Source organism: Dasypus novemcinctus, chromosome 21 (genome assembly GCF_030445035.2).
Source record: "Dasypus novemcinctus isolate mDasNov1 chromosome 21, mDasNov1.1.hap2, whole genome shotgun sequence".
In the NCBI taxonomy this organism is placed as follows: Eukaryota; Metazoa; Chordata; class Mammalia; order Cingulata; family Dasypodidae; genus Dasypus; species Dasypus novemcinctus.
The window spans coordinates 42,312,489-42,334,620 of record NC_080693.1 but is presented as its reverse complement, the minus strand read 5'-3'; the positions used below and the strand labels follow the sequence as shown (position 1 = coordinate 42,334,620).

General features: G+C 39.2%; 1 protein-coding gene across 4 annotated transcripts in view; it reads right to left on the bottom strand.

Moving 5' to 3' along the window:
• The window catches only part of ACACA (acetyl-CoA carboxylase alpha), a 413,948-nt gene that overhangs the window by 219,532 nt on the left and 172,284 nt on the right, over window positions 1-22,132 (bottom strand). For all 4 annotated transcript variants that reach the window (XM_071210521.1, XM_023584057.3, XM_004476381.4 and 1 more), the window contains 2 exons: window positions 14,394-14,526; window positions 3,496-3,634 (listed from right to left, as the gene is read on the bottom strand). In XM_071210521.1, the coding sequence (XP_071066622.1) occupies window positions 3,496-3,634; window positions 14,394-14,526 (272 nt within the window). The remainder of the gene's footprint in view (window positions 1-3,495; window positions 3,635-14,393; window positions 14,527-22,132) is intronic.

Here is a 22,132-nt window from a genome sequence, read left to right as displayed (position 1 = left end):
TTGAGTAAACCATTTTGTAAACAGACGTGCTATCATCCAGGCTTTGCTGTTCCATGTACAGAAAGCAGGCAGAGTAGATTTTAGCATAATTCTTAAAGAGCCCTAGGATTTTCAGAATGTTAAATGAGCATTGGCTTCAACTTAAAGTAACCAGATGCATTAGCCCCTAACAAGAAAGTTAGTCTGTCCTTTGAAGCCAGATATTGACTTGTCATCTCTAGTATGTAAGACCTAAATGGCATCTTCTTCCAATATAAGGCTGTTTCATCTACCCTGAAAATCTATTATTTAGCACAGCCACCTTCATCAATTATCTTAGCTAAATCTTCTGGATCAGTATTTGCTGCTCCACCTAGCAACTTCTATGTTATTGAGATGGCTTCTTTCCTCTAGCATGCTAGCTTCAAACTTTTCTTCTGCAGCCTCCTCACTTCTTTCACCCTTCAGAGAATTGGAAAGAGTTAGGGCCTTACTCCAGATTAGGCTTTGGTTTAAGGGAGTTTCGTGGCTGGGTCAATCTATCCAGACCACTAAAACTTTCTCCATATTAGCAAGAAGGCTGTTTTGCTTTCTTATTGTATGTGTGTTCACTGGTGTAGCACTTAAAATTTCCTTCATTCCTTAGCATTCCTTAGCATTCCTTAGCATTCCTTAGCATTCACAACTTGATTAATTGTTTGGCACAAGACGCGTAGCTTTTTGCCTCTCTGGCTTTTGACATTTCTTCAGTAAGATTTATCATTCATCATTTGTCTCCGGTGAGAGAAGGATGACACTTCCTCTCTCTTGAACAACTTAGAGGCTGTTATGGGGTTATTAATTTGCCTAATTTCTGTATTGTTGTGTCTCAGGGAATAGGAGGCCCAAGAAGAGGGAGAGAGACAGAGGAATGGCTGGTTGGTAAAGTAATTAGAACACATAACATTTATTGATTAGGTTCACTGTTTTATATGTATGCAGTTCATGGTACCCCATGTTAAAATAGTACCGTCAAGGATCACCAATAACAGATATATTAATAATGAAAAAGTTTGAAATATTGTGAAAATTACCAGAATGTGACAGACATGAAGTGAGCACAAGCTGTTGAAAACACGGCACCAAAACATTTCCTTGACAGAGTTGCCACAAACCTTCCATTTGTATAAAATACAATATATATGAAGCACAATAAAACCACCCATTTAAAATATAAATAATTTAATTTCCAGCACCTCACACATACACACATAAATACATCTAAAAAGTTAAAGTTGGGAAGCAGACTTGGCCCAGTGGGTAGGGCGTCCGTCTACCACATGGGAGGTCCGCGGTTCAGACCCCGGGCCTCCTTGACCTGTGTGGAGCTGGCCCATGTGCAGTGCTGATGCGCGTAAGGAGTGCCGTGCCACACAAGGGTGTCCCCCACGTAGGGGAGCCCACGCACAAGGAGTGCACCCCGTAAGGAGAGCCACCTAGCGCGACAGAAAGTGCAACCTGCCCAGGAATGGCGCCGCAAACATGGAGAGCGAACACACAAGATGACGCAACAAGAAGCACAGATTCCCTTACCACTGACAACAAGAGAAGCAGACAAACAAGAACACGCAGCAAATGGACACAGAGAGAAGACAATGGGGGGGGGGGGGTTGGGAGGGGAAGGAGACTGAAATTTTTAAAAAAAGTTAAAGTTTATTCTCTATGCTCTTAAACATGAAAAGCAAGGCCCTCCTTGGCAAACACTACATCACATTTTGTACTTTCTTTAACGATCTACCTATTGAGTCCAAAAATCCACTTGTGTCACACCCTTCATATATTTTCATATGCTGTTCTTTCTATCTGGAACAGCTTCCTGTTCCTAATTGCTTTACTAGCACTTACTCATGCTTAGCCAGGCAAAGCCCCCTTTCAAAAGTGTTCTCTTACCCCTGCTCCCAACAGTTAGATGGTTCTCCTCTGTGCTCTTAAAGTATCCTGTGGATATTTCTATAATAGCACTCCCCTCATTGTTTTAAAATTATTTGTGTCCTGGGGCAGGATCAAACACTTTCCCCCCCAAATGTATGTCCCCATGTTCACTGAATGAATTAATAAATGAATTAATAGGAACACAAGGGATAAAAAAACCATACAAGTAGTTTGAATTTATTGTGGATGATCTCATCTGTACAACTATCCAGTGCAACAGACATTTTCATCTTCATTTTATAGGTATGGAAATTGTGGCTCAGGGATGTTAAAGTGTACATCTAAATGATTTCAGGCAGTAACATCTATTTTCCAATGAATTTGTCTCTTCTTTTTCTAAATAATATGACATGATAATCCTTACTCCTTAGGAATACTGTTAACATCCTTATCTCAAGATGCAAAGAATATATACAGACCGAAACAGACTTCAAATGACAGCTCTTTAAGCCAAAGTTATCTATTGTGTCTTAGTTTGCTAGGGCCTCTATAACAAATACCAAAGTCTGATTGGCTTAAACATCAGATATTTACTGTCTCACACTTTGGGAGGCTAAGTCCAAAATCAAGGTGTCTAAAGGCCATGCTTTTTAGAAGTCTTTAGTATTTTGGTGGTGGCTGGCCAGCAATCCATAACTCAATCCCTTCCTCTATTTTTTTTTAAAATTATTTATTTATTATTATTTTTTTAAATTACATTAAAAAAATATGAGGTCCTTCCTCTATTATGTGGCCGTCTCTCTTCTTCAGTCTCCAACTGCTCCTACTGCTCTGCCCAAATTTCCTGTGCTTACAATGACTCCAGACATACTAAACTAAGGCCCTCCCTGATTCAGTTTGGCTTCACTTTAATGTGAACTTCCAAAGACCCTAATTACAAATATGTTCATACTCACAAGGCCAAGATTAGAACTTAAACATCTTGTGGGGGGCATGATTCAATCCACAACCCCATGGGTCCTCCAACTTAGAAATTATAGCTTAATGATAAAAAGAATTACTTTTTGCGGGGGAAGAGAGAAGAGCCACACCTCTCAGCTATACCAACTGTCTCTACCTAAAACTCAAATGGAACACTATTGGGGTAAAGAGATTATAGAAAAGAGTTTACACATTGAAACACATTTGAATTCCACAACGTCTCTTCCTCAGGAGGAGGCAGAAAAAAAGTAAACTTCAATACAGCTCATAAAGGAAATAGTGTTTCTTTTTCAACCCTTCTACTTGCACATCCTAAAGTATGTGGCATAGCAAATACTTAAATACTGAAAAAAGCATATGCCTAAAAGCACAAATAAACACCTTGGTTAAATTTCAACCTACTTAGGCTTAACAACACAGGAGTCTCTGTTCAGGGTCAATATAGTGCAATAACTTTAATATGATTATTACTGACAATTTTTTAAAGAGAAATTCTTTTTAAAGGATTTCATTGGAAATCCTAGGGCTTTGGAATCCCCGAAGCTTAATATTCTCCTACTTAAAGACTGTGCTTTTCAATGTTTTATACTTGGGGGTGATGCCTTCTTAACACTAATAACTCACCTGCATTGGCTTTAAGGTCTTCAGGTGTGACCATGACAACAAATCGGATTGCACGCTCATTCCGAAACATCTCATAAGACCACCGACGAATAGACCTCATACATTTCACGGCTGCAATCCCATTGTTGGCAATAAGAACCTGGGAGATTGAGGGGATGGGAATTGGACAAAAGGGTAGAAAAGAAAGGTAATGATGGAGAAAAAGAGATGAGAGGAGTTTTGGAGATCCTTCTCTAAAAAAGACAAATTCAACCAGGAATTCTTATTGCTGATCTAGGCAGGCAAGACCCAGCACCCACAAGCTCAGGTGGATGGTAACTTAAAATGCTAAGCAAATACTTTAATAAGCACCAAATAAAACTTCCTTCTTTCTAACTTCATTTCTTTCTTTTTTTTAAATTATAAAATGGAACTTTTAATATTTTAAAGCTAGTTGGAATACAGTTTGCATGAATGGTTTTTCATGATGTGCAACTCTGTAGGAAGATGATGACCCCACAGAATTTGCACTGACAGCCTTGGGAGGAAGGTAGGTGGGAGTAGCTTTTTTTGTGTGTGTATTTTTAAAATATATGTTTATTAGAGAAGTTGTGAGCTTACAAAACGATCGTCCATAACATGCAAAATTCCCATAAATCACCCATCCAACAAGAGTTTGCATTGTTGTGGAACATTTGTTATAGATTCTGAAAATACATCATTAAAATATTACTACTAGCTATGGTTCACAGCTTATATGTGGTATATATTTTTTCCATACATCCTATTATTAATACTATGCATTAGTACTGTACATTTGTTATAGTTCATGAGAGAACTCTCTCATATTTGTACTGTTAACCACAATCCATCTTCTACCACATAGTTCACTGTGTTATACAGCTCCATGCCTTATAAAATCCATCTAGGTATAGACTCAGTGGCTCTCACTTTCATCAGATTTTGCCTCAGTTAATTTGTGAATGTTTTCCTTAGTCCAAAAGGAAAAATTCCATTCCCCCTATTTTTGACCATTAGCATTTGACATGGATGCAAGAATATTACAATATTACTGTTAACTATAGTTATTTGTTACATTAATTATATTTTACCCATCCATCACCATATTCTTACCACCTTGTGACAGTGATGTACACTTGCTCTAGTTCACAGAAGAACATTCTTGTATTTGCAGTATAAACCAAAAATCTCATCCACCACTGGGTTTAATATGTTATACAGTCCCTAGATTATTCTCTAGCTTTCTTTCAATTGACATTTACTTCCCTAAACTGCACCCTTTTAGCCACAATCCCATTTATAAACCATACATGTTAGGTATAGTTACTGTAATGTGTTACCATCAACTGTATCCATTTCCACATTTTTACAGTCAAGCTAATTAAAAATTCTACATACATTAAGCATCAGCCCTCATCCTATCTCCTAGTGGCCTATACTCTAGGTTTTAACTTCATGTGTTTATTCTTCATAATTAGTTCCTATTAGTGAGATCATACAATATTTGTCCCTTTGTGTCTGGCTTATTTCACTCAGCATAATGTCCTCAATGTTCATCAATGTTGTCATTGTGTCTCAATTTCATTTCTTCTAACAGTAGCATAGTACTCCAACAATATATCATATTTTTCTATTCATCACTTCATGGCCACTTGGGTTGTTTCCCTCTTTTGGAAACTGTGAATAATGCCCCTATGAACTTCAGTGTGCAAATGTCTATTTGCATCCTTGTTTTCAGTTCTTCTAGATCTATTTCTAGTAGATGGTTTGCTGGATCATACTGCAGTTCTATATTTAGCTTCCTGAGAAACTGCCAAACGGTCTTCAACAGAGGCTGCACCATTTTACATTCCCGCCAGCAGTGAAGGAGTGTTTCTATTTCTCAACATCCTCTCTAGTACTTGTAGTTTTCTGTTTTTTTATTTAAAAATTTTTTTTTAGTTTATTTCTCTCCCCTTCCCTGCCCCCTGCCTCTGCCACTCCTGTTGTCTGCTCCCTGTGTCCATTCGCTGCATATTCTTCTGTCTGCTTGCATTCTTGCCAGCGGCACTGGGGATCTGTGTTTCTTTTTGTTGCATCATCTTGCTGCATCAGTTCTCCATGTGTGTGGTGCCACTCCTGGGCAGGCTGTGCTTTTTCCATGTGGGGCAGCTCTACTTGCACTTGGGGCTCCCCTACACAGGGGACACCCCTGCATGGCAAGGCACTCCTTGCGCACATCAGCACTGCGTGTGGGCCAGCTCATTACATGGGTCAGGAGGCCCTGGGTGTGAACTCTGGGACTCCTATATGGTAGGCGGACGCTCTATCAGTTGAGCCAAATCTGCTTCCCTTTTTAAATAACGGCTATTCTATAAGGTGTAAGATGATATTTCGTTGTAGTTTTGATTTGCAATTCCCTAATAGCTAGCGATACTGAACATTTTTTCTTGTGCTTTTTCACTATTTGTATTTCCTCTTGGAGAAATGTCCATTTAAGTCTTTTGCCCATTTTTAATTGGATTGTTTGCTCTTTTATTGTTGAGTTTTATGATCTCTTTATATAGCATGGAAATCAAACCCTTACATATATGTGGTTTCCAAATATTTTCTCCCATGAGTAGGCTGCCTTTTCACGTTCCTGACAAAATCCTTTGAAGCACAAAAATGTTTAAGTTTGAGGAGGTCCCATGTATACATTTTTTCTTTTGTTGCTCATGCTCTGGGTGTAATGTTTAATAAACTACCACCTATCACCAGATCTTGAAGATGTTTCCCTACATTTTCTTCCAGGAGTTTTATGGTTCTAGCTTTTATATTTAGGTATTTAATCCATTTGAGTTAATTTTTGTTTAAGGTATAAGGCAGGGGTCTTCTTACTTTCTTTTAGCTATGGGTAATTGGTTCTCCCATAACCATTCGTTGAAGAGACTATTCTGAGCCAGCTGGGTGGGCTTGACAGCCTTGTCAAAAAACCACTTGTGATATATTCACATACCATACAATCTATCCAAATTGTAGAATCAATGGCTTTTAGTATAATAAATAAATAAATATCCAGATTGTAGAATCAATGACTTTTAGTAAAATAAATAAATAAATAAGCAAGCAAGCAAAATAGCCACATATAGCAGCTATGTACAGCAGGGGAAGCAGCATAGAGAGATTGAGAGGTACAGAATTTTCTTTGTTTCTTTGTCTGTCTTTCTGTTTATTATTATTGTTGTTGCTGTTGAAATAATGAAAATGGTCTAATGATGACTGAAGTGATGAATGCACAACTACAAGATTACACCAAATACCAGTAATTGTATACTTTGGGTGAATTATATGCTTTATTAATACATATCAATTTGTTTTTTTATTAATATATATCAATTTTTGGTTTTTACCTTGTTGTTTTTACCCCTGTAGCTAGGTAATATGATTTAAAGTCTGGAAGAGAGAGTACTCCAACCTCATTCTTCCATCTTAAGATGTTTCTGGCTATTTGGGGCCCCTTATCCTTCTAAATAAATTTGATAATTGGCTTTTCCATTTCTGCAAAGTAGGCTGTTAGGATTTTTATCAGGATTGCACGGAATCTGTATATCAATTTGGGTAGAATTAATATTAATGATATTTAGTCTTCCAATCCATGAACACAGAACGTTTCCCCCTTTATTTAGGTCTTCTTTGATTTCCTTTAGCAATGCATTGTAGGTTTTTTAAATACAGGTCCTATATGTCCTTGGTTAAGTTTATCGTAAATATTTGATTCTTTTAGTTGTTATTGTAAATAGAAATTTTCTCCTGTTTTTCTTATCACATTGCTTATTACTAGTGTATAGAAACACTACTGATTTTTACATATTAATCTTGTACCCTGTCACTCTGTTGAACTCGTTTATTACCTCTAGTAGCTTTGTTGTAGATTTTTCAGGACTTTCTAGGTATAAGATCATATAATCTGCAAAGAGTGGAAGTCTTACTCCTTCCTTTCAATTTGGACACCTTTTATTCTTTAGCTAGAACCTCTAGCACTATGTTGAACAACAGTGCTGACATGGGGCATCCTTGTCTTGTTGCTGATCTCAATGGTGAAGCTTTCAGTCTTTCACCATTGTGTACAATGTTAGCTGTGTGTTTTCCACAGATGTCCTTTATCACATTGAAAAAGTTTCCTTCAATTCTTATCTTTTGGAATTTTTTTTTTCTTCAAGAAAGGATTCTGGATTTTGTCAAATGCCCTTTGTGCATCAATTGAGATGATTATGTGATTTTTCTTCTTTAATTTATTCATGTGATTTATTTCAGTCATTGATTTTCTTGTGTTGGACCAACCTAGCATGCCTGGGATAAAAACCACTTGATTATAATGCATAATTCTTTTAATGTGTTGTTGGATTAGATTTTTTTTTTAAAGATCTATTTTTTTTAAATTTCTCTTCCCTTTCCCCCTTTTGTCTGCTCTCTGTGTCCATTCACTGTGAGTTCTTCTGTGTCCACTTGTATTCTCATCAGCAGCACCAGGAATCTGTGTCTCTTTTTGTTGTTGTTGTTGCGTCATCTTGCTGTGTCAGCTCTCTGTGTGTGCAGCACCCCTCCTGGGCAGGCTGAACTTTCTTTCGCGCTGGGCAGCTCATCTTACAGGGTGCACTCCTTGCGCATGGGGCCTACCTATGCGGGGGACACCCATGCATGGCACGGCACTCCTTGCGTGCATCAGCACTGCACGTGTGCCAGGGTTTGAACCATGGACCTCCCATGTGGTAGGGGGACAGTCTATCCGTTGAGCCAAGTTGGCTTCCCTATAACCAACTTTTGGTTTTGTTAATTCTCTATTCTTTTTTTGTTCTCAATATCATCTATTTTTGCCCTGATCTATTATTTCATTCTTCTGCTTGAATTGGGAATAATATGCTTTTCTTTTCCTAGTTTCTCCAGCTGTGTAGTTAGGTCTTTGGTTTTAGCTTTTTATTCTTAGTACCTAAAACTAAGGGCTATAAATTTCCCTCTCAGCACTGCCTTTGCTGCATCTCATAGGTTTTGATATATTGTATGCTTGTGTTCATTCATCTCTCATGATACTGCTTTCTCTTGTAATTTCTTGAGTCACTGATTTTATTAAAGAGTATATTGTTTAATCTTCATATATTTGTGAATCTTCTCTTTTCCTGTTGTTGATTTCCACCTCCATTTCATTACAATTAGAAAATGTGCTTTGTATAATCTTGATCTTTTGAAATTTCTTGAGATGTTTTGTGACCCAACATATGTTTTATCCTGGAGAAAGATCCATAAGTACTTGAAAGAATGTATATCCTGCTGTTTTGGGTAGAATGTTCTACAAATGGCTATCAGGTTTAGTTAATTTATCATATTCAAGTTCTCTGTTTCTTTATTGATCCTCTACCCAGAGGTTCTATCCAATGACAAAGTAGTATATTAAAGGTTCCAACTATTATTAGTTTTAAAGATTTTATTTATTTACCACTCCCACTCACACTTTGCACTCGCTGCCTGCTCTCTGTGTGTTTGTTGTATGCGTGTCTTCTTTTTTAGGAGTCACCAGGAACCAAACCTGGGAACTTGCATGTGGGAGGGAGGTACTTAATCACTTAAGCTACCCCCACTCGGTACTTGTTGTGTCTCTCATTGTGTATTCCTCCTTGTGGCTCTTTGCTGTGTCACCTTGTTGTGTCAGCTCGCTGAGCCAGCCCATCACATCAGCTCACTGTCTTGCACATCTTCTTTAGGAGGCAATGGGAACCGAACATGGGACCTCCCATGTGGTAGGTGGGCGCCAACTTCTTGAGCCACATCCATTTCCCTCTCCCTTCAGTTTTGCCAGTGTTTGCCTCATGTAATCTAGGGCATCCTAGTAAGGTGCATATACAGTATTTATGATTATTTCTTCCTGGTGAATTATCCCTTTTATTTATATAATGTCCTTCCTTGTCTACTACAGATTTGCTTTTAAATTCTATTTTATTTGATATAAGTGTAGCTATTCCAGATTTTTTTTTTTTACTGCACAAGTGGACTATCTTTTTCCAGCCTTTCACTTTCAATCTATTTGTATCTTTGAGTCTAGCATGAGTCTCTAGTAGACAGCATGTAGATGACTGTATATAGCAGACAGCATATATTCTGCCAGTCTGTGTCTTTTGATTGAAGAATTTATCCATGAACATTCAATGTTACTACTGTAAGGGCAGTTCTTATTCCACCCATTTTGACCCTAGGTCTTAAGTCATTTTATTTTCACCACTCTTTTGACATTTCAGTTACATTTACTGATACAATCTTTATTTCTAGACTTTCTTCCAAGTCTCTCTCCTGTCTTTCCTTTTCAGGCTGTGGAGCCCTCCCTTTAATATTTCCTGTAAAGCCAATCTCTTGCTTACAAAGTCCCTCAGTTTCTGTTTATCTGTGAATATTCTAAACTCACGCTCATTTTTGAAAGACAATCTTCCTGAATATAAGATTCTTGGCTGTCAGTTTTTCCTTACAGTATCTTAAATTTCTCATACTACTGCCTTTTCCATGGTTTCTGATGAGAAATCAGTGCTTAATCTTTTCAGCCATCCCTTGTCTGTGATTAATTGCTTTTCTTCTTGCTGCTCTCTTTATCTTTGGCATTTGATATTCTGATTAGTATGTCTCAGAGTACGTCTATTCAGATTTTTTCAGATGGGAGTATGTTGTGCTTCTTGGACACAGTTATCCATGTTTTTTCAATAGAACTAGGAAATTTTCTACCATTATTTCTCCAAATATTCCTTTTGCCCCTTTTCCATTTTCTTCTTCTGGACACCCATGAAATGTACCTTTGCACATCTACTGCTGTCATTTAGTTTCCTGAGACCCTGTTTAATTTTTACATTCTTTTATCTGTTCCTTTGTGTTTGTTTTCAGAAGCCCTGTCTTCCAATTCACTGTTCCTTTCTTCTGCCTCTTCAAATCTGTAATATGCCTCCAGTGTATTTTTTATTTCATTTATTGTGCTTTTCATTTCCACTAAATTTGCTATATGCTTTCAAATTCTTCTTTGTGCTCACCTAGTGTCATCTTCTTTTTTAATCTGGTTGCGTCATCATCATTTTGGTGCACCTCTCTGCACCGTGCAGGGGCCTGCACCTCTCTGTGCAGGTCTGAGATGCCTTTTTTAAAATATTTTTTTACCAGGAGGTCCTGGGGATCAAACCTGGGTCCTCCATATGGTAGATGGGAGCTCAATTGCTTGAGCCACAGCCACTTCCTAGTGTCTTCTTAACACCCTTAATGTCTTTAACCATCTTATTTAATTTATTAAGGAAAGTTGTTTGAACATATGTGATTATTGTCTCAACTTCTTTATGTTATCTGGAGGCTTAGTTTGTTCCTTTGACTGGGCCACACCTTCTTTTTTCTTGGTATGGCTTGTAATTTTTTGTTGGTATCTTGGCATTTGATTTACTTGATGTATTTATTCTGGGCTCCATTTCTCTCTTTAATCTAGATCATTATATTTGGTTGACTTTGTGCTACAGTCCCTCTTTGATACTTGGTTCAACTTATTTTGGAACTTCATAGTGGCTTGTGTTTAGCTGATCTGAATTTTATCAGCTCTTTTTCATTTGTTTCTTGTCCTTTCTCCCTGGCTGGTGGCAGAGTAGGAGCTGAGGGTACATTTGGTAATGTAAGCCGTGGAGGCTGAAGCGACTTGCTTTCTCCCAGGAACCAACGAAGCTTCTACCACCTGTATCCACTGTCATAGGTAGTGATGGAACTGCGGCCATATGCAGTAATCCAAACCATGCAGCCAAGACAGCAGTATTCCAGACAGACTGATGAAGCTCCATTCCCCTTCTTCCCCTGACTGAAGCAGGAATGGAGCTGCAGGTATGGGCAGTAAACTAAGTCATGTGGGCCAAATCTAACCACAGTTGCCCCAACAGACTGACAAAGCACTAACCCCCACTTCCTCTGCCAGGGGTGGGGATGCAGCCACAGCTATGTTAAACAATCTTGTCTGTGTAGGCTGAAAGTGGCTACAGTTGCTCAGAGAGGCTGAGGGAGAACAGCCTCTCCTCCTGCCCTGTCAGGTAAAATGGAGACACTGGTGTGCCTAACAATCTAGTCCATGCAGGCTGAAAGCACCTGCAGTTGCCCGAGGGGGCTGACAAAACACCACTTCCTCTTCTATTCTATCAGAATTGGGGATGTAGCTACTGGTGTGCCCAACAATCTTTAGCAGGCCTAAAGCTACTGCAGTTGCCCAGAGGCTAAGGATGCACTCTCCCTTCTTCTAACCCTCAGGGACAGGGATGGGGCCACATAGGTATTCAACAATGAAGTCTGTGTGGGCCAAAAGTGACTACAGTTGCCCAGAGAGGCTGGTACTGGTACCCCCAGCTTTCTCCCTATTGGAGATGGGCCTGGAGTCCAGGCTAGGGCAGCAATCCAACCTGGGTGAAAAGAAGCAGGTCTCTAAAATCACTGTGATTTTTCAACCAGCTCTGCTTTCCCTTGTGCTTGGGGCAGAGGGAAAGAGGCTACCAGCAACTTTTTGACTTGGACAGGTTCAAACTTTAGCTGTACTTAGCACTGTACTTTAGCCAGTCATATTAACTGTATCAGTAGCTTACGTCAGTGCCACTCCATCTCGTCCTCCCCATTTTTCAGAAATGTAGCTTCCCATTCGAGGCAGGAATAGCTCCTGAGGTATCTTGTCCTGCTAGCAGGGGATGGGCACTGGCCTCCACAACATGGAGTGCTCTACTCATGAATCTTCACTGTAGATGGGCAGTCTCCCCCTCCCATTATTCCAAGGATATTGTAGGATGTTCTTCTGGTCTCCTGGGCCCCCCAAGCAAGTAATTTAGATAGCTCTGGCTGATTACTATCTGTATTGTAGGATGAGTTGACTCTCAGAGTTCCTTACTTTGCCACCACCTTGTCCCTTCTCCTAACTTCATTTCTTAAAGAGAAAAGATGGCAATTACTCAAATCCTGTGAGCTTGTGAATTATTCCATCATACTTATTGCTAGGAAACAGAAGAAGGCAAATTGTGCAGATATGATATATTACCAAGTAAGGAATGGGGAAAACCAATGAGTATAGTGTTATGTACTATTTATTCTCTGTTGTATTAAAACAAGGCACAGAAAGCAGACTTGGCCCAGTGGTTAGGGCGTCCGTCTACCATATGGGAGGTCCGCGGTTCAAACCCCGGGCCTCCTTGATCCGTGTGGAGCTGGCCCATGAGCAGTGCTGATGTGCGCAAGTAGTGCCATGCCACGAAGGGTGTCCCCTGCGTAGGGGAGCCCCACGCGCAAGGAGTGCGCCCCATAAGGAGAGCTGCCCAGCGTGAAAGAAAGTGCAGCCTGCCCATGAATGGCACGGCCCACATGGAGAGCTGACACAACAAGATGATGCAACAAAAAGAGACACAGATTCCCGTGCTGCTGACAACAACAGAAGCAGATAAAGAAGATGCAGCTAATAGACAGAGAACAGACAACTGGGGTGGGAGGGGAGGGGAGAGAAATAAATAAATAAATAAATCTTAAAAAAAAAACAAAGCACATGGCCCTGAACATGTAAAAGAATGTTGGCACAAATCAGCATTTCTCTCCAAAATGTTGGACCACAATACCCTAGAATTGTAAAGACTGCCTCAGAAAAAATGGCCATAAGAAAAATAGTAGAAGCCTCAAAGCATCCTGAGACTTCTCTGTAAACAAACATTTTATTTCCTTGCCTGTCTTATAATCATGCCCCTGAGGATAACACAGGCTAGGAGACACAAACTGTCTTCACTGGAAAACTAACAGGACAGTGCTGAAGAAATACTTTTAGGAATGGGAATAGTGTTTCCTATCCTTTAATCTTTTAATCACTGCAAGCTATTTCAGCCAAGTAAGTCATCGTCTCAGCTCTGACTGGGTTTAGATAAAAGTGACACAGAATTACTCATAACATTTTTTTTAAGATTTATTTATTTATTTCTCCCCCCCCCCCACCATTGTCTGCTCTCTGTGTCCATTTGCTGTGTGTTCTTCTGTGTCCGCTTATATCCTCATCAGGTTGCAATGGGGAGCTGTGTCTCTTTTTTTTTTGTTGTGTCAGCTCTCTGTGTGTATGGCAACACTCCTGGGCAGGCTGTGGCTTTGTGCGGGGCAGCTCTCCTTGCACAGGGGCCACTCCTTGCATGGGGGGGGCACCTTATGTGGGGGCATCCCTGCATGGACCAGCACTCCTTGCCCACAGCAGCACTGCACGTGGGCCAGCTCACCACATGAGCCAGGAGACCCTGGGTATTGAACCCTTGGACCTCCTACATGGTAGGCGGACACTCTATCTGTTGAGCCACATCCACTTCCCTCATAACATTTTAAAATACCTGAAATCTCTAAGTATTTCACAGGGCATATTCCCTGTAAACATCTCAAATACCTGGTAAGAGTCAGTAGTTACAATATATTAGACTGTTTAAGCCTTCTGTTGTTGTCAGCAGCAGGGGAATCTGTTTGTTGTTTAAGCCTTCTGACGTAAAATACTTTACTCCCTTAGTTCTAAACACAATGCTGTGACACAAAGTATCTTTCCATCGCCCCCCAACCCCCCCCCCCCCCCGCAAAGCTAATAATTCATTCATTCCTCATACTACCTTAAGTCAATGCTGCCCAACCAGGTAAAGCCAGAAGATCTTTCAAAAAGAACTTAAAGAGCACTGTTACATCCTAATTAATTATATCTAAATTATCAGTGGTAAATACATAGTACTGAAAACAGTGAGATTAAACAAATAGGACGCTAGAGAGGCAAAAAGGATAATTTCACATAAAGAAAGTCTCAAAAAAATCCAAATAACAATTTTAAACAAATCTAGATAAAAAGGCATTAAATATCATGTATTCTTGACAAAATAATTTAGTAAGTTCCAACTTACCTTCTCAATCACTTTATTTCCGCCAAAACGAGTAACAAATTCTGCTGGAGAAGCCACAGTAAAATCCCGTTGTGAGTCTACTTTCTTTCGATCTCGACCTTGCTTTACTAAGTGCAAGCCAGACATACTGGACCTATAAAAATAGAGAAACCATCAAAGTCCATAGATAGGATTTCTTCATACCATCTACTGCCACTGGAGTCCTGTTCTTCATTACCATACTTACAATAGAATACCCAGCTATACCTTTGTGAAGACTGCAGACCATATACTTTTCAAATACAAGGAAAAGAAGAAAATGATCCTTGCTTATAGGCATTTAAGAAAAAAATAAGTGTTCATAAGACAACATCATGGTACCAAGATGCCATCACAGATAAGGGCAAAGGATAGAATGAAATGAAGTGATATAAGAAGAGACTTAGAAAGAATATTAAAAAAAACATTAGTAAGACTGTATCTGGATCACAATTCTGACATGCATTTGACTTTCACCCCAGTATCTCTAGCTTTTACCTTTCTTATGAGCTCTAAATCTACACTTTTAACTGCCTACTTAATGTTTTACCTAGGTATCCAACAGGCATCTCAAAATCAACAACTCAACTCTGAAATAAAAATTCTCTACAAGGCAGCATAATATACTATATTTTATTGATTTAAGATGTCCCATTTTTTTTTTACATTTTAAAATCTGTGAAATAGGAATGCATCTTACAATTACTCTGTCCTTTACCATGCCTTTTATCTGTGAGTCCCCATCCACCAAGGGGCGTGAAATCGACACCCTAATGATGTGGCCCAATCAAAGCCCTAAGCATACCTCAATTATGCCCAGGTACAGACCAGACTACAAACATAATCCAGTATTTTTAGAATTCATAACGATGTCAAACTGCTACAGCTGCTTACAAGAAACTCACTTTAGACCCAGGGTTACAACTTAGCTGAAAGCAAAAGATTGGAAAAAGATACTCCATGCTAATAGTAACCAGGAAAGAGCAGGGATAGCTATATTAATATCAAACAAAACAGATTATAAATGCAAAAAAAGTTATAAGAGACACAGAAAGTCATTATATATTAATAAAAAGGGCAATCCACTAAGAATATATAATAGTCATAAATACCTATGCACCTGACCAGGGCACCTCAAAATACATGATACAAACTTTGGCAAAACAGAAGGTAGAAATAGACATCTCTACAATATTCATTGGAGATTTCAACATCCTACTCATCATTAGATAGAACAACTAGACAGAAGATCAATAAGGAAACAGAGAACTTGAACAATATGATAAATGAGTTAGACTTAGCAGACATATACAGAAAGTTGTATACCAACTCAGCAGGTTATACTTTCTTCTCAAGTGCCCACGGATCTTCCTCCAGGATAAACCACATGACAGGGCACAATGCAGCACTCAATAAATATAAAAAGATTGAAATTATACAAAGCATCTTCTCACATCATAATGGAATGAAACCAGCAATCAATAATAGACAGGATAAAAGTAAATTTGCAAATGTGTGGAGGCTGAACAAGACACTCCTAAATAATCAGTGGGTCAAAGAAGAAATTGCAAGTGAAATTAGTAAATATATTGAGACAAATGAAAATGAGGACACAACTTATCAAAACTTATGGGATACACGGAAGCGGACTTGGCCCAATGGATAGGGTGTCCGCCTACCACATGGGAAGTCCGCAGTTCAAACCCCTGGCCTCCTTGACCCGTGTGGAGCTGGCCCATGCGCAGTGCTGATGCGTGCAAGGAGTGCCCTGCCACGCAGGGGTGTCCCCCATGTAGGGGAGCCCCACACGCAAGTAGTGCGCCCTGTAAGGAAAGCCACTGAGCGTGAAAGGAAGTTCAGCCTGTCCAAGAATGGCACCGCACACACGGAGAACTGACACAAGATGATGCAACAAAAAGAAACAGATTCACAGTGCCACTGATAAGGATAGAAGTGGTCACAGAAGAACACACAGAGAATGGACACAGAGAGCAGACAACGGGGGGGGGGGGGGGGAGAAATAAATAAAAATAAAAAATAAATCTTTAAAAAAAAAACACTTACGGGATACAGCGAAGGCAGTCTTGAGAGGGTAATTTATAGCCCTAAATGCCTATATTAAAAAACAAGAAAGAGCTAAACTCTAAGATTTAACTGAATAACTACAGAAACTAGAAAAAGAACAGCAAATCACTCCCAAAACAAGCAGAAGGAAAACAATAATGAAGATTAGAGCTAAAATAAATGAAATTGAGAAGAAAGAAAAAACAACAATAGGGAAAATCGACAAAATCAAAAGCTAGTTCTTTGGGAGGAAAAAGAAAATTGACAAACCCCAAGCTAGACTACCAAAGAAAAAAAGAGAGACAATGCAAATAAATACAATCAGAAAAAACGGGGGGAAGTTACAACTGAGCCCACGGAAATAAAAAGAATCATAAGAGGATATTATGAGAAACTGTATGCCAAGAAACTAGAGAACCTAGATGAAATGAAAAAATTCCTAGAAATGCACAACCAACCTACACTGATGCTACAAGAAATACAAGAACTTAACAAACCAATCACATTTAAAGAGATTGAATCCGCCATAAAAAATCTCCCAGCAAAGAAAAGTCCAGGACCAATGGCTTCACAGGTGAATTCAACCAAACATTTCAAAAAGAATTAACACCAAATTGTTTAAACTATTCCAAAAAAATTGAAGAGGAGGGAAAATTTCCCAACACATTTTATGAAGCCAACATCACCCTAATACCAAAACCAGATAAAGATACTACAAGAAAAGAAAATAACAGACCAATCTCTCTAATGGACATAGATGCAAAAATTCTCAACAAAATACTTGCAAATCGAATCCAACAGCATATCAAAAGACTTACACATCATAACCAAGTGGGCTTTCTTCCTAGTATGCAAGGCGGGTTCGACATAAGAAAATCAATGTAATACACCACATTAACAAATTAAAGGAAAAAAATCACAATCTCAATCGATAGAAAAGGCAATCGACAAACTCTAGCATCCTTTTTTGATAAAAACACTTCAAAAGATAGGAATAGAGGAAAAATCCCTCAATATGATAAAAGGCATATTTAAAAAACTCATAGCCAACATTGTACTCAAAGGGGAAAGGTTGAAAGCTTTCGCTCTAAGATCAGAAACAAGAAAAGCATGCCCACTGTCATCACTGTTATTCAATAATGATCTAGAAGTTCTAGCTAGGGCAATTAGAGAAGGAAAAAAAAAGTCATCCAAATAGGAAAAGAGTAAGTAAAACACTCACTGTTTGCAGATGACATAATCCTGTACTTATAAAATTCTGAAGTATCCATGACAAAACTACTCAAACTAATAAATGAGTTCAGCAAAGTGGTGGGATACAAGATCAACACACAAAAATCAGTGATGTTTTTGTATACTAGTACTGAACAACCTGAGGAGGAAATCAGGGGAAAATTCCATTTTCAATAGCAACAAAAAGACTCAAATACTTAGGAATTAATTTACCAAAGAAGTACAGGACCTATATGCAGAAAAGTACAAAACAATGCTAAAAGAAATTTTAAAAGACCTAAACAAATGGAAAGACAGTCTGTGTTCATGGATTGGAAGAAAAAATATCATGAAGATATCAATCTTACCCAAACTGATTTATAGGTTCAATGCAATACCAATCAAAATCTCAACAGGTGACTTTACGGTATTAGAAAAGGCAATTATCCAATTCATTTGGAAGGGAAAGTGCACCTGAATAACCAAAAGCATTCTAAAAAAGAACAGTGACATGGGAGGAATTTTACTGCCTGACCCTGAAACATATTAAAAATCTACAGTAGTCAAAATAGCATGGTACTGGCCTAGATAGACACAGAGATCAGTGGAATCAAATAGAGAATCCAGAAATAAACCCTCACCTATACAGCTGTTTTTTGACGAGCCTACCAAGTTAACGTTAACGGGACAAAACAGTCTCTTCAACAAATGGCGCTGGGACAACTGGATATCTGTAAGTAAAAGAATGAAAGAGGACCCCTACCTCACTCCCTATGTAAGAATCAACTCAAAATGTATCAAAGACCTAAATATAAAAGCCAGAACCATAAAACTACTAGAAGAAAATATAGGGAAACATCTTCAAGACCTTGTAATACATGGTGGTTTCTTGGACCTTACACCCAAAGCACATGCAACGAAAGAAAAAAACAGATTACTGGGGGAAACAGATGTGGCTCAAGTGATAAAGCTTCTGCCTACCATATGGGAGGACCTGGGTTCAATCCCAGGGCCCTCCTGATGAAAAAGAAGAAGCGAAAGCATGCCCACATCTTGAACCAGTCTCCACGTAAGTCCCATCGTGGTGACCGCAAGTGCCTGCATGGTTAGCCAGTGACCGTGTGAGTGCCCACAGGTGAGCCAGTGCCTGCACAAGTGAATCACTCAGCAAGATGACGCATCAAGACAGAGTCAAGGGGAGAGTTAAGGTGAAGCAGAGCAGAAACCAGGAACTGAGGTGGTGCAATTGCCAGGGAACCTCTCTCCACATCACACATCAGGGGCCTCCAGGATGGAATCCTGGTGAATCTTACAGGAGAGAAAAGAAGACAACACAGACAGCATAAACAGCGGGGTGGGAGTCGGGGAAGGGAAAAAATAAACAAACAAATAAATAAATCTTTTTTAAAAAAGATAAATGAGACCTCAAAATTAAACACTTTTGCACTTCACAGGATTTTGTCAAAAGGGTGAAAAGGCAGCCAACTCAACAGGACAAATTATTTGGAAATTACATGTCTGATAAGGATTTTTTTAATAGCCAGGATATATAAAGAGATGTTACAATTCAACAATAAAAAGACAAACAATCCAATTTAAAAATGGGCAAAAGACTTGAACAGACATTTGTCCAAAGAAGAAATACAAATGGCAAAAAAAAAACACATGAAGAAATGGTCGACATCACTAATGATTAGGAGAATGTAATTCAAAACTACAATGAGGGAAGCAGACTTGGCCCAGTGGTCAGGGCGTCCGCCTACCACATGGGAGGTCCACAGTTCAAACCCTGGGCCTCCTTGACCCGTGTGGAGCTGGCCCACGCACAGTGCTGATGTGTGCAAGGAGTGCCGTGCCACGCAGGGGTGTCCCCCGCATAGAGGAGCCCCACGAGCAAGGAGTGCGTCCAATAAGGAGAGTCGCCCAGTGCAACAGAAAGTGCAGCCTGCCCAGGAATGGCGCCACACACAGAGAGAGCTGACACTACAAGATGATGCAACAAAAAGAAACAGAGATCACCGTGTTGCGGACAAAGAAGAAGACACAGCAAATAGACACAGAGAACAGACAACCGGGGCGGGGGGAAAGGAAAGAGAAATAAGTAAATAAATAAATCTTTTTTTTAAAAAAACTACAATGAGATAACATTTCACACCTATAAGAATGGCCACTACTAAAAAGAGAGGCAACTACAAGAGTTGGAGAGGGATGTGGAGAGACAGGAATAAAGGAACACTTATTCACTGTTGGTGGGAATGCAAAATGGTACAACCACTGTGGAGGACTGTTTGGCAGTTCCTAAAGAAGTTGAATATAAGACTTGCCATGTGACTCTGTAATACCACCACTGGGCACATATCCAGAAGAACTGAAAGCAGTGACATGAACAGACATCTGCACACTGATGTTCAAAGAGGTATTATTCACAATTGCCAAAACTTGAAAACAACCCAGGTGTCCATCAACAGATGAATGGATGAACAAACTGGTGTATTTATACAATGGAATATTATGCAACTGTAAGAAATAAAGTCACAAAGCATTTGGCAACATGGATGAACCTGGAGGATATTATGTTGAGCAAAGCAAGACAGACACAAAAGGAACAATACTGTGTTACTGCATTATTATTAAACCAAATACATTGTATAATATTTGTATGATTAAAAAAATTTTTTATGTATCCAGTACATCTAATTGAGAAATGTATGTTTTCAGTCAACTGTTTTCCTTTTAGTTTTTAATTGTTTATACTTTCAGTTATTTTTTTTTAAAGATTTATTTATTTATCTCTCCCCCACCCCAGTTGTCTGTTCTGTGTGTCTATTTGCTGTGTGTTTTTCTTTGTCCGCTTCTGTTGTTGTCAGCGACACGGGAATCTGTATTTCTTTTTGCTGCGTCATCTTGTGTCAGCTCTCTGTGTGTGTGGCACCATTCTTGGGCAGGCTGCACTTTCTTTTGTGCTGGGCAGCTCTCCTTACTGGGCGCACTCCTTGAGCGTGGGGTTCCCCTACACGGGGGACACCCCTGTGTGGCACGGCACTCCTTGCGCACATCAGCACTGTTCATGGGCCAGCTCCATACAGGTCAAGAGGGCCCGGGGTTTGAACCGCAGACCTCCCATGTGGTAAGCGGACGCCCTATCCATTGGGCCAAGTCCACTTCCCAATAAAGCTGACTTTTAAAAAACTGTTACTAATGATATGGAAAGGGAAAAAGAACTAACCTTTGGGTATCTCTCTTTCATACTCCACAGATATTTCAAAATCTGAGGATGAAATGTCAATCAGAATACAAACTAGGATATATTTTGGGACCTCCCATTTTTTCTTTAACCCTATATACATTTGGATACCTAACCACTACTATGTGCTCTCCAGCAGAAATATAAGAGGATAAGGGAGGAGATGCAATTCTAACCTATCAAAACTTGGCTTTTTCAGTAACAGGAACTTAAAAGTGTATTACATTTTGCCTCACATACCTACCTACCTACCTACCCACCTACCTGTTCTCTGTTAAGTATAGCAAGTGCCTAAGATTTAAAGAAAAGTAAATGTTAACAGAGTCACAAAGTAACTCCTTAAATGGAATTAAATTCACTTCCTTTGTATATAAGGTAAGCTGAAAGCTGCAGGAATAGAGTAGTGAAGCAGAAAGATGTTAAAAGGAAACAGAAAATATGAATGAGCAATACAAAAACCCACAGAAGCTGAACTAGAATTTAGAGGTAAGTTCTGTTCGTCCTATAAGGTGAAAGATGACTAAATGTTTTTGCATTGTACTTTATGCTTATGGTTTCTGAAACATACCATACTGTTGTCATCCTCTCAGCCTTTGCACTTGTTGTTCTGTCAAAAACATCTTTTCCCTCCTTGTCTGCCAGTACTACTCCATGACATCCTTCAAAATGCAACTAAACTGCCACTTCTCCCAGGGGGCTCTTCCTGACAACAATCCTTCCAGCTTCAAACCCCTAAGGAGATTACTGAGCTTCCTCTTCCTACATCAGAACTTGGACATACATCTTTCCTACTAATTGAACTGTACTATTATTTACGAATTCATATGCCCATCTTCCCTTAATAATCAGTGTGTTCCTTGAGGGCAAAGACAATTATTTAATGCTATTATCTCCAGCACCAAAGAGTAGATGGCACATATACAAACAGTTCAAATATTTCTGAATCATTATTGCTATTATCAATTATTGTTAACTACATAAAAATAACTAACAATCACCATTTCTGAGTACTTAGTGTGGGACACATATTGCGTAAAGCTCTTTACATGCAGTGGCAATTTTAACTCTCACATTAATGTTATAATGTCTGGGCCTCATTTTACAAATGAGGAAAATGAAGCTCAGAGAGACTATGTAATTGACTAATGACCATACACACAGCTAAAGGGGACAAAGTCAAGATCTGAATTCAGACTGATTC